Genomic DNA, 14,110 nt, shown 5'->3' with positions numbered 1-14,110 from the left:
TACCTTTCAAAAGTAGCCAATTGTTTGTAATATATGCTTTTAGTAATTTAGGTGATAAACTCTCAAAGCCAAATTATTATTTTTTACAAACTTTAGGGAATTTGTAGAAGTAAGGAAAATTTCCTTAATTTGGTCATATAAAGAAATGCAAAATTATTCAAGAATTGGAAAAATTCCTTCCTAAAGAGATTTTTTTAATAGAGTGTGGTATTTATGCCCATTATTATTGCAAAAGACCTACAATTTGAATATTGGCCTCAAAATTACCTTTTCTACTTTAATGGTTTATGGTATGATTTGGATCACATAAACATTAAGTACTTAACTGAAACTAAAAATTTTTGTTTCTCTCCCCCCCCCCCCCCTTTTGGCCTGGTTATAAGGATTTTGTCAGCACCTACTTAGAAACCCATCCTTCTCTCAGGAAATGAAAACTGTCAACCAATATTTAAATTTCTATAGTTTGACTATTTCAGATTTTCAAGTAACAGCCAATTATTTGATAAGAAATCTCCATTCCCAGAATATCTAAGGTGGACTAAAATAATTTATGGGAAAATAGAATAATTTTACCCAGCTGACCTATCTAACCATTTTTATATGATTTTAAAGTCATTTTCTTAACAGATGAACAAACTACCTCAAAGTAGATATCAAACTAATATGAAAACAAAATACAGATTTTTAAATAAAAACCAACCCCATTTCCTGAAGCAAACCCTATTATCTGAGCCATTTCTTTGAAGGTGGCAGATGTGTGGGTAAGGGACAATCATCTATGCCCCATACAGTTTCCCAAGGTGTGGGAAACCTGAAGACAACCATATGGAAGTGCTTCTCTTTTTACTCCCTATTCTGCAATATTTTATACAAATAAAATCAGGTAAAAGTTGGCCTTGGGACAACATCAATAAAATACACCAAAAAAATTCAGCTTGCATGGTTCCCTAGGATTGGGTCGGACAATCCACATACTTTTTTCGGTTAAAGGTTGCGGAATTATGGTTTATTAGGCTAATTGTGCTTAGGTGCATATTAGTGTGAGGTCTTTTTAAATAGGTACTCTCCAGCTGTCTTTCTGATTCTCACTCCTTGCAGCTAGCTATAGCAGAACAGAACTCTCAGAAAGTATGAAATCAACTCCTAGAAAAGTCTACATCTGTTATGGTGGCCTGTGTGCCTGTAGGTAAGAACTGTGAGCCTATCTGATGACAAAGAGAGAAAAAAATACAGAGTCCAGAAGAATCATATTAGCTCTAATAAAAAAGCAGGAACTAACCAATCCTGAAATCACCTGGATTTGAGTCAAAATTGACATCAAGGATTGGTTTGAAACAACCAATAAAGCATCAGATGTCAAGTACAATTTTTTAGTTCTATTCCAATGTTTTCAGTCACATCAATACAACCCAAAGCTGCCCAGTGGCTAAGGTATACAAATAATACTTCTCCCTAACAGTTACTTAATATTAAAAAATGCTCTTGGAGGACGTGTAGTACTTTTTGTCCTTGGGCAGGCGCCAGGAGTGTAAGCTGCTTGCGTGTCCTGTATGTACTGGGTGTCCTTCTTAGGTTCCATTGATGGAAGTCCTCCTTTAATTTGTTCTGTTCCCAAAAGTTGGCTTTATCCCATTCTCTTCTTCCCAATAGTAGACCAGCCTCTGTAGGAATTATAGGTACTAATAGTAGGAAGCTGAATTTACAAAGAGTCAAAGGAAGATTGGCTTATATTTCAGAGAATAGTCTAAATTTTCCTTCACAGGAATCTCTGTCAGCTTGATACATCTATTAGAAGCCATCCTATTTACCACTTATTTGCAAAAACATGATTAACAAAGGGAATAAAATGTTCTAAATGCTGGTCAAGTTTGTGTTGATCTTTAACATTAGTTACAAAAATATTCTGCAACTTGATAGATCGATGTGTTTATTTTTTGTGCATTGATTTATAGTGCAACTTTATTAATTAATTTTATTTTTCCCTACTTAACATTTTTTTAATATTAACATTATTTTAAGAACTGAAATCCAGTAAAAAAAAAAGTTGGCTTTTAAAGTTTGCACTTTAAGAACAAGCATTAAAAGCTATTTTGATTTAATTATTTTTTCTTTTGCCCCTAAATTTTCTCAGTAGCTTAGCTCCAAGCTATAAATACTTCAATATTAAAAGAGAAACTTTAAAAAGTAAATAAGTGTGAAACTTTGAATCCTGAACTCTGATTTTCAAATTCACATCCAAAAAGAGAAGTGGGGCCTTCACTTTCAGAGAAACATTGGAAAGTTTGGATAATTTCTTTGCTATTACTATTAGTAATCCTGTTACTATTAATTCCATACTTGGAAAAATATGAAAACACCTTTAAGTGAGACACAATGCAGTACTCAAAAATTAATTTACCATTTAAAAAAATTTGTATTGTGCCTATTCATTTACAGAAATATTAAAGATGAAAATTATTTTGAAGCTACACATATATTTAAGTAATGCATTGTTAGTTTTTCAAAGTTATGAAGCTACCATGCCCTTGAAGGTCATGTTGCTATGCCTTGCATCCCATTGCTGTAACAAACAAAGGCTTTGCTATCTAGCACTTATTTGTGTGCATGCTATGCATTTCAATCACCTTTTGTATATATAAAAACTCTTCTGATTTATTTAGAATTTCCTAAATTCTAAATTGACTTCAAAGATAGAAAAGGAAAGAAAAAAATATACAAGTGTTTTATTGTTTAACATTACCTTATAACAAGCAAAATACTTGTAAGAGAAAAATATGTTTTCTCAGAACCCCTAAGTAATATTGTTTATGGTCTCTCTGCAGCTAGATCCTGAAGCTAGTACTATTCTAAAAGAACTTCAAGTTAAACTCAGTGGGGTTCTAGATGAGCTCAGCATCACTTATGGTGAAAGGTAAGTGGCTGATGTAGTTATTTTATTATATTAAGTTTTAGTTAATAGTAATTATGCCTTTAGTGCTGTTTTTCTCCCCTGGCTGGCTAAATCCATTTCACTTGAAGACTTAATGTAAGCAGCATCTCCTCTGGAAAGTGTCCCTGACCCTGCATTCTTACAGTGATATCTCTCTATGTGCTCCTCAGAACTCTGTATATCCTTCAGTCAGGTGGCATTTACAGCATTGTGCTCTAAGTCATGGTTTAATTGCTTGATCCCCTCACTTTACTATATGCTTCATAAGGACAGAAACCATATCTCATTCCTATTTGCAATTCTAGTGTTTAGAGCTTAACCAACTGGTATTGAAAGAATGGAGGGAGGGAAGAAGGAAGGAAGAAAACCTTGACATCCATAAGAAATATAAGTTGCATTCATGCCATACATATCAATGTGGCTGAATTTCCAGATAACTGAACTCCAACCCCATAACTGAATTAAGTCAGGGTTATAGGTTTTAGGGCTTTGAAATCTTAATGAAACTACTCTGTGGGAGTTACAGACACATTCATATTTTCTCTATTTTTTTAAAAAATTAACTGTACTTGTCCATGGTGGTGTTCTAAAGAGGGAGAAGTTTATCCAATATAAAATTCATTTTGGTCCTCTAGGAAAAACACCGTCATCTCATCATCAAATATTGAAATAGATAGGAAAGCAAGCACATCTTTGAAGAGGTACACTAATTTCATGCAGAATTTGTTTTAATTTTGTTATTCTTTATTGATTTTTAGAGGGGGAGAGAGAGAAAGAGATCAATTTGTTGTTCCACTTATTTATGCATTCAGTGGTTGTTCCTTATATGTGCCCTGACCAGGGATTGAACCTGCAACTTTGGTGTACTAGGACAATGCTCTAACCAACTGAGCTACCTGGCCAGGGCTAGAATTTGGTTTAAATATTAGCCCAATAAATGTTGACTTACTATTTCAAATTATGCATTCAGCTATCAAATGAAACTAAAAATTACTCTTACAGCAAGGGCTCTTTGAACTCCAGTCATCACTTGTGTTTTGGAACGGTACCTTTTAATAAATGTTTATGGATTAGTTATGCCACTTTAAATCAGAGACTAAAAAGTAAAATACACTGACACCATCATATTTTCACTCAAATATAGGAATGAGGCAAAGTAAAGAAAAGCCCATACTTGCCCTCCTCTTCAGAATTAGAAGTGTGTTCATGGTCTTTGTGGAGCCCAGCCTCATAGTTCAGGTGCTGGGTGAGATGCTGCCTTGCTGTATTGAGCTGAGGGTAGTCACTCTGCCTTCTGTTTCATGTTGTTAGCTGATCTGGATGATCCTGTTAACTTCACCCAGATGAGAATAAGGAACTTGAAGGTTTTGTTTACCTGGAGTTGGAGAAACTGACATTGTCTTGGACAGTTGGAAACTCACTGGCTCCGACTTGGGGTGACACCTAGTGATGGTGCCTTCAGTCAGCTGTTTTAAGCTCACCTCTCTTTACTCTAGTTGTGAATTAGTACGTGGTTAGCAGAAAGACTGTTGCCTTCAGCGAGGAAGGCAAAAATAGAGATTATTTAGCAAAGCTAAGAGGAGAAACAGTGGTCAGGTATAGCCAGGCATGTTTGGAACTTTATCTGAAATAAGATGACTAAACAGAATAGGAACTAGAATATAAATAGAAAAAGTATATTTAAATTACTTTCTGTAGTATATCCAAGTCATCTTTATGAACAAGTACTTTTTATTTGGTTTGGGGCCATTTTATTTTGTTTGAAAAAAATTGGAGCAAACTTCAGTTATGAAGTAAGAAGCAGTGTCCTTAGGAGGCCACTTGAAGTACTTTATGCATATGCAGCCAACTATTTTAACCTAGATACTGAAATTCCTGGTTACCCAATATCTATGTCTTCATTATTCTTTAAATATAGGAAAGAACCTAATGCTTTGCTTAATTAGGGCTAGAATTATTGGAATAAATAACCCACATGTCGTGCTTTCCTTATAAAAAAATAATTCTTATATCCTTGTTGCTATGGTTTTATTTCCCACACTACTAACCAGGTCTACATCACACACAGGGTGGGGTGGGAGCCCACAGTGATCAGTGAGATTATGCTGTGAAGTTAAACTGGATAATTTTAGTCTGAATCTTAGAGTCTAAATTAGTGGTCTAGAGCTTCAAAATTAAGTGCATAATTAATTGCCCAAACTCCATTTCATCTGGTGTTATTAAAACCCACAATTAAATAATTCTACTATATGTACCTAGTAGGATGATTTTTCAGTAAAGCCAGGAGAGCCAAACCACACATCTGAAGCCTGGGTTCCTGACATGGCCACAGAGCCCCCACCTGGGAACTGAGACTCAATAATACCACTTCAGTGCTATTTGAAGATGTTCTTAAAATTGCACAACTTGTGCCACTTAGGTTTTTGCAGATTGATTGATTGATTGATTGATTGCATTTACTACATTTCTTTTAATGAAGTATTTGGTACCAGAAGCTGGCTGTATTAACTAAACAAAGAATTCAGGAACATTTTGTAGGAATTCTTCTATAAAGTGAGTGTTTGGCTTTTTGGTGCTCACAGAGTCTGTCATTATTAACTTTTAATAATTCAAGCTGATGAATAAAGACTTTTTCAGCCAAATAAATGGATAGAAAAAATATTTTAGGTGAATTACTAAAAATTGATAGAGACAAAAGATTTTGAGATGAAATGCAGTAGTTACTTCAGCCTGGACTAATGCCAAGATAGAATGCCATTCTCTCTCATACACTGATAGCTCTTCTTCCATATGCCTGATCCCACACACACAGCTCGTTTCCGGTGGGGGTTACCATATGGGTCTGTTGTAGAAACCTATTTATGTGAGTATCATACCTTCTGCTCAGTCTATCCTCTCCACTGATTTGAGAATCAGTGCAAAAGAAAGTAGCTATTTCCAAAGTGATTATCACTGCACTCAACAGGATTGCTGACGACCCAGTGGTAAATCAGCAGTTCAAAATATCCAACATGAGTTACCTTCCTTTTCTGTTGCCCCAAATATCTACCACCTCTACCCTCACTAAATAAGCATACCACCTCCTCCACCACCCCCTTTCTCACCTTCTTCACCGTCCCATCCAACCTCCCCAACAACCACTACCTGACAAAAGTCCAAAGGCTGGCCTAGCCAGGTAAAAGCCAAATGGTCATGCATTTGGATTCCTTTAGACCTAAGCCTGAAAGAGGATGTTCTCTTGAATTAGATAAATATGCAGAGAGCCAAGAAATGAACCACATCCATAGCACAGGCTGATATCCAAGGATCAAGGAACCAGTTACAAATGCCAAGTCCAGAGGGGCAAGAATGTTGTCAACAGTAAAGAAAGTCAGAGAAGTCAAGAGTCAAAGATGGAAACAGGCCAACATGGCTGTAGAAGTAGAACCAAGTCTTGACTATATGCTCAGAATTATGGACCAATATTTATAAACCTGCTATAACAGGTCCAGGAGCAAGAAAAACACCCAAGTGAGGATGACTTAAAATCTATCAAAGATTCCCAATGTTAGGTCGCAAAACCAAAAACTGGAAAAAGGAAGTATTTGACATCAGGCTAACTAAAATATCTCCTTAGTATAAATTCTAAAATAAAATGTCTCATCTGTGCTACAAAACAAATTCTACCTGTTTTGTTCAATGATGTATCTTCAGCACCTAGTAACTGAGACTGGTACATAGTAAGTGTTTATTAAATGTTTGTAGAATGCATGCATGTATTGGTAAATAAATATTGACATTCTTTCTATTTAATTAAAATGGAAGCATTATATAGTGAAATTTCCTAAACTGCTACATGAATTTGAGGGATTGGTACATTTGGATACTTCTCAAGTAGTATGAACTCTACCATCTTTGTGTGTGGCGGGAGAAGAGCATGGGACTGACTTGACTGCAGTACTGATATGATGTCTTTCCTTCTAATCATTACTATTCCAGTGATGTGGCCATTTCCCAAGATTTTAATTATCCGCATTCTCCTAAATGTTTTTTCCTACCTGCGTGCACTTGTGTTATAATGACTCTCATTGTGGGAAATGTGAAAGTAGCTGACATTGTAGAGGAATGGTGGTGATGCTGAGTCTCCACTATTTAAATCTTTTATTTACTGCTGCTTTTGTAAGTGCCACCAAAACTGGTATAAGGGATTTAAAAAGTGAAAAAAATAATAGTGCTAAGGATTACTCTTCACAGACTTAGTTAAATTCTTACAGTGGTGAGGCAGTAGGGATGGGTGGAAGGAGAGGGTCCAATGGTATATTTCATCATTATCTCTTAAGCAACTTCTTTGTGCCAGACGTGATATTTTATTTTATAGTGTGGCAATTTAGCACTGGGGGTGGGGGGTGGGGGGGGTGGATCCCTGCCCTCACTGAGCTTATATCCTAGTTGTAGCAATGGGCAATAAGCAAATAAATGAAAATGATGCAATGTGTCAAATAATGAAGAGTGCAATTAAGAAAAAACGAGTTATAAGGGAATGAAGAATAATAGATATGTCATTTCACATCAAGTTTTCAAGACTTCTCTAAGAATGTGGTATTTGGCATGTGCCTGAAATAAGTGAGAGACTGAGAAAACCATGAGAAATTCCATGGAGGAGGAAACATAATAGTGGCCATGAGATAGGAGTGTCCCCAGAGATTTCTAGGAACACTGGGAAGGCTATTGTGGCTGGACTGCAATGAAGCGGAGAAAAGAGTCTCAAAAAATGAGATCAGGGAGGTTTCCATGGCCAGATTATGTGTGGCTTTAATTAAGTCATAAAATACGTTGTAGGTTTTGTTCTAAGTGGACCTGAAAGCCATAGAAGATTTTTAGCAAGAGGAACATGATCTGCTTTCTGTTTTAACAGGATATCTGTAGAGGGTTGAATAGAGGGACAATTTAGGAAATTATGACACAAGTTCAGATGAAAGATAATGGTGGGTTAGTCTATAGCTGCTTTTGGAAGTGGTAATAGATTATCAGATATAGGATACTTTATGAAGATTTGCTGATGGGTTGGATGTTGGCTATGAGAAACTCAGGCTTCTAAGTGAAAAGGTTACATAGGCAATTTAATAAAACAGCCTGGAGTTCAGATTAGAAGTTACGCCTGCATATGTATATTTGGGAATTACCAGTATATTGATGACATGAAAGCCATATGACTAGATATGGTTGCCAAGAAAGTGGTTTTTTATGGAGAAATGGAGTGGTCCAAGGATTGGGCCTAGAGAATTACAATGTGCCTGGCCGGGCGTGGCTCAGCGGTTGAGCGTTGACCTAGGATCCAGGCGATCAGGGTTCGATTCCCAGTCAGGGCACATGCCCAGGTTGTGGACTTGATCAATGACTCTCTCATCATTGATGTTTCTATCTCTCTCTCTCCCTCTCCTTTCCTCTCTCTGAAATCAATAAAGATATATTTAAAAAAAAAAAAAAAAAAAGAATTACAATGTAAGGTTGCCAGATAAAATATAGACTATGCCCAATTAAATTTGAACTTCAGCTAAACAATGGGCAAATTTTAGTATGAATATGTCACAAATATTGCATGAGGCATACTTATGCTAAAAAATATTCACTATTTGAAATTCAAATTACCTGGGCATCCTGTGCTTTTATTTGCTAAGTCTGGCAACCCTACTCCAGTGGTTAAATGTCAGGTAATCGGGATGGAGCAAACAGGTTAAAGGAAGGCCAAGAGCAAGTGGAGTCCCAGAAGCCAAGTGAAGAAGGTAAACCCAGAAAACAAGTATCTTTCAAGAACAGTCATTTCCCCAAATAATTCTCAGAAGAACACTTCAGCTGTTACTGTGAGAGATAGGGGCCGAATGAACCCCCATCGGATTCATTCACTGTGAAGCGTTACTTTTTTCTGCTTTACATGTGTGAGTTCCAAGTAAGCTTTCATTGCAACAAAAAAATTTTCCAGCTGAACGACTAAGTTTGAAAACTAATGAGCAAAGGAATTCATACCATTTGAAACAAATCAAACTCCTGTGGGTTGAATTAAACAAACAAAAACAAACAAACAAAAAAAATGAGCAAAGAAAGGCATAAGTACTTTTATTCCAGTATTTATATTCCTTATTTTTAGTTTCCAGCTTATCATTGAAGAGTGTATAAAACAGATGGGGTTTGAACTAAGTCAAATGAGAACAAATGGAAATACTGCATCTAATAAAAACAGTGCGGCAATGGATGCAGAGATTGTGTTAAGGCCTCTCATGGACTTCTTGGACAAAACGTAAGTTTTCTATTCAGGTTTCTCTTTATTCGTTGCCTAAATTTGACTGGTATGGGTTTAAGGAGAAAAGCTGTTTTCCTCTGTGTAAGATGGTTTTAAAAAGGCTTCTATAATATTAACTCATTAAAAAGCAGAACACTTTCAGTCCATTACTAAATGGCCAAACAGCAGGAGTGACTTTGCACAGGAAAGGAAACATGGAAAGGAAATAAATATTGGTAACTAAGGAGGCTGCTATTCTGAGGGGGAAGAGCTTTAGGATTTAATGCTCCTCGGTTAGCATATTGTTTCACAACCTGTTGGACATTAAAAAAAGACTGAGTTGAGTCCAGAATATCTGATTTTGTGTCAGAAACCTACTGAGGAAGAGAGTGACACAAGTGTGACTAGAATTAATTCGGCTCAGAGACAAGACTGCTGCCCAATCAAACTTCAATACGTATTTATTGAGTGCCCCCCTGTACCAAACCTTGGTCTAGACATTAGGTAGTGATGAAAAAGAGAAGCAAAGTCCCCGACTCTGGAGATTACAAGCTAGTTGGTGGGAGTGGGTGGGACTGAGGCCTTTATGACCAAGGAAGACAGTGTTCTTAACCAAAATGTTCTGTTTGTTTGCTTGCTTGTTATTTTCTAATGTGTCTGCTCAGTCCCTACTCTTAGAAGTTCTAATTTCATCAGTTTGGAGTTGATTCAAGGCTCCTATATTCAAACATGTGTCCAAAATTGGGAACCATTGATCTAAAGCAACCAGAGACATGATTTCTTAAATAGTGATACTTGAAACCAGGATTGAAGGTAGAAGGGAAAATAGAAATAAAACAAATGTGAATGTGTACTGAGGAACTGGTGTTATGCCTAATAGTTTACATATGTCACCTCATTTAATATTGTTGTGGCAAATTAATACCAAGCGACCAAGAAAAATAGGAAGGATGCAATCCTGCTCTTTAAAGGTAAGAAAAACAAAGGAAAAACCTTTTCTATTTATTTACAACTTCTGTTTTACTTCCATTTCCCTTTGCCTGTAACCTTACTGCATAAGTAAGACTAATATCTCATCACTTTAATTTCAATATTTGGTAGACAAATTAAGTCTTCTGTGAGTAAATATCTAGAAGCTAGGTAGGAGGTAATTAGACAGCTTAGCAGTAGGCAGGCAGGCAAGTGGGTGTAGAAGAAAGAAATAGCGGAACGGAGAGAGGAAGGGAGGAAGGAAAGGGAGGGAAAGGAGAAAAAGGAAGACAAAGACTTCTCTCATTTTTTTCAATTCCTTAATGTAGACTTTTACTCTTATTACCTAATTTCTTATACAGCCCCTTAAAATGTTCATCTTATTGTGCGGCTCTTCTCTATGGACAACACAGGGTTGAATCACATGAACACACCACCGCTTGGTTGTGAATGTGATGGTAAACAGAAAGCAGGACAGAGCAATTCTGCTTCTCTTAAAACTCCCCCTGCAATGCCTTCCGTCTTTAGAATTCTAGTCAGCACTGTATAGATATGTCACTTGTCATTAGCAAAACTGTATTTTTGTATATACTGTAACCAAAAGTTGTGGGACATACAGAAAATTTTAAGCTACCCTGTTACTGTCAGCTACTGGCTGAGGGACCTTCAATCCATTTCACCATCTATAAAATGAGGCTAATACTTCTCTTCAGTATATTAGATTCTTATTTTACTCAGTTTTAATTTTCTACTTAGAATTATACTTTATTATACCATCACACATATAATTTATTCTAATCCTTAGTAGAGACGGTGTATAAAGATAAAAAAAAAAAAACACAGCTCTGAGCTTTAAAAAATTGTGAAATTTAAAATTTTTGGAAAGAGTTATTATATGAGTCACGAAGAGTTGCAAAAATTCTCAGAGCTAATTCAGAATGCATAACCATAAAGCCACTTGCTAGGAGAGATTTTTTAAAAGTCAAATATTGATCCTGTTCTCAAGGTTAGGGAGAAAAAAATAAGGAAGGTTTACAAATAAACACAGTAAGGTGTAAAGTAATAATCTCCTGTTCAGACAACCAGTATAAATTTTATTTGGATTGAGTTTTTAAAGGTGGATTGGATTTGAACATATGGAAATGAGGGATGGACATTTCCAGGGGGAGGGAGTAAATTTGGATGAGTTATCATGAAAATCTTACCAACTATATGACAGAATATCTCTATGTCCAGCTAGTATACCAGGCGTTTGACAATTTTCTGGTTTATTGGTTCTGTGGTCAGTGAATCTAGATAGCCCTGGCTCCAAATACATGCCTTTCAGTTTGCCTTATCAAGTTGATTGTCTTTGACTAAATTAAGGAAGCGGTTGCTAGATGCCCCGTTTTTAGGTGTTTTTTCCCCCCTGTTATTTAAAATTAACAATCATGGGCTGAAAGTCTTCCAGGTAGCTTTGAGAAAGTCCCCTTAGAAATTGTGTTACATTATAAACATATAGGCTCTTTTTGCCTTTGTGCAGCCTCTCTGAGTAAGACATCTTATTTGTATATGTTTCATTTTCTCCACCATGACCTCACTACTCATGAAAGGAGCTGTAAACCTCCAGCTGGCAGAAATCCCACACAGAGCTGCAAACATGTCAATGATTTTATACCATTCATGCAGCTCCAGTCTAAGCAGAGGTAGTTAGCACTCCAAGTACATGAGCTGCCCATAGAAACAAGATCAGTTCTCAAACTCAGACCTTGGAAATGGAGATTACACATCTGCTGCAAAATTTGCAGATGTGTTGTGTCTCAAGTTATCCTAGGGATTTCTCTGAGCATAGAGAAATTCTGCTGTTCTGCCATGACATATCTGCTGGCTTCTACCCTATGTCTAGATATTGAATAGCCACCAGCAGGCTAGAAATAATACCCTTGAACAACACTTTCTAAACTAGTGGGGCTGCAGAGTTCCACAGATATGCCTCAGGGGTCCCCAACTCTCCTCTTCATCCAGAGGAGGTTGTTTTCATGTATTGTGATATATTAAATACAGATTATAGTATTAGGAGAAATATTTCTACATGAACATGTATTTTAAAAACCTCTCCCTTTGCCTCTCACATGTCACATGCCTTTAAATATTATTAATTTGATTATTTAAATATTAATTATATATTTACATATTTAAAACAGTCAATTCTCTCTCTCTCAGAACAAGAACCCAGGTTATAATTTCTGAGTCCAAAAGTATGCAGAGTATTTAGCAGACTATAGTCAATGAAGTTTTCATGACATGTATGACCCAGCCTTGGCCCTCTGTGAAATGGGTTTGATTAGCTGTTCTTAAAGGCTCACAGTTCATTGTCATATTTTGATACATTCAGTATTATTTATGCAGCAGTGTGTCTTCATATGCTGCTGGGCCTTCCTACACAAACACATTCATCAAGGACAACACAGGACACGGACGACATGTGGATTTAGAGGAAGAGCCTGACTTTGAATCTCAGCCCTCACTTACTAACTTCACTTCTTTGGACAAGTTCCCTAACCTCTCTGAGCCTGTTTTTGACCTCTAAAGTGTATATAGTAATAGATGAGAAATATCTGCAGATGAGATTAATAAACTGAAGTGTTATGTAAGTGCTAGAAGGTGTCACCATCATTATCTCACCATGAGAATAATTTGTAACAGAGACCTTAAACCTATTAAAGTTGGTATATTTGAAATCTTAAACACACACACACACACACACACACACAAACACCACAAAAAAAAACTGAACTCAGAGAAACAGAGAACAACTCTTGTGGTTGCCAGGGGTGGGGAACGGGGCGGTGAGATAAATAAGTCCTGGGGATGTAATGTACAGCATGGTGACTAGAGTTAACAATACTGTATTGTATATTTAAGAATTGCTGGGAGAGTAGATCTTAAAAGTTTTTATCACAAGAAAAAAATTATAACTATGTGAGGTGATGGATGTTAACTAAACACTGTGGTGATCATTTAACAATATATACTCATGTCAAATCATTGTTATACACCTTAAACATACACAATGTTATATGTCAATTATATATCAATAAAACTGGAAAATTCATAAATAATAAAGTTGGTAAATATCGGCTCTTGTGCACAGTTAGATGCATCTTTGCCATCTTGTTCAGGCTCAATGCCAGGCACTGATGAAATGTATTTGATTGATGTTCGGCCTGCACCGTGAACACAGAGCATGTTGTAAACAAGGGGGGAATGAGGGTGAAAACCATGTCCTTTGGGAGCCTTGCTGTCCATTTAGAAAACAACTTAAGAAAAGGAAAAATCTGAATTCATTTTCTACCAAGTAGTGAATTATCTAATGTATAGTATGATGAAATAGATATTTAATATTATGTATTTTTATTTGAAATTTAGCATTTGAATACTATAAAGGCCTCTGCAGGTATTTGAACCTCAGTATTGAAAAATGTGATTCTCTGATCAGTAAAATAAGTTGATACCTGGATAGGAGACTCATAAGTGATTACATGTGTTATTTGACTTCAGCTTAAGTCTCTCAGCAAAAATCTGTGAGAAAACGGTTCTGAAGCGAGTTTTGAAAGAGCTGTGGAAGCTAGTTCTCAACAGAATAGAGAAGCAGATTGTTCTCCCTCCTCTGACAGATCAAACCGTAAGTATTTAAACTCAAGTTTGATTATATTTTTCAATAACCCATCTAATCGTTTTCTGTTTAAGTGAGTGGATTTGACCTCAATGAAATATTAATTAAATCCACTTTGGGAAAAGGCATTTGGTATGCAGTGTCTTAATAATGATCATTTAAATAACATTTTCTTATACAAATCCGTTTTATATAGTGGCAGTAGCAATTGAACTTCATCTCTTGAAAAAAATATATCAAAGTTCAATTTATAGGGTTATCTGGTCTACACACATAATTTTTTAAATTTAATTTTACTGTG

At 36.1% G+C, this 14,110-nt stretch overlaps 1 protein-coding gene across 1 annotated transcript in view; it reads left to right on the top strand.

The window, feature by feature from the left end:
- Positions 1–14,110, top strand: part of UNC13C (unc-13 homolog C) — a 460,865-nt gene that overhangs the window by 385,150 nt on the left and 61,605 nt on the right. Inside the window, exons 24-26 of the mRNA XM_087821385.1 lie at positions 2,823–2,911; positions 9,054–9,203; positions 13,695–13,818. Of these exons, the coding sequence (XP_087677511.1) occupies positions 2,823–2,911; positions 9,054–9,203; positions 13,695–13,818 (363 nt within the window). The remainder of the gene's footprint in view (positions 1–2,822; positions 2,912–9,053; positions 9,204–13,694; positions 13,819–14,110) is intronic.

The sequence above is a fragment of the Miniopterus natalensis genome, chromosome 1 (genome assembly GCF_054644295.1).
Source record: "Miniopterus natalensis isolate mMinNat1 chromosome 1, mMinNat1.hap1, whole genome shotgun sequence".
Taxonomy (NCBI): Eukaryota; Metazoa; Chordata; class Mammalia; order Chiroptera; family Miniopteridae; genus Miniopterus; species Miniopterus natalensis.
The sequence above is the reverse complement of the archived record's forward strand: the minus strand, read 5'-3'. Positions and strand labels throughout refer to the sequence as shown.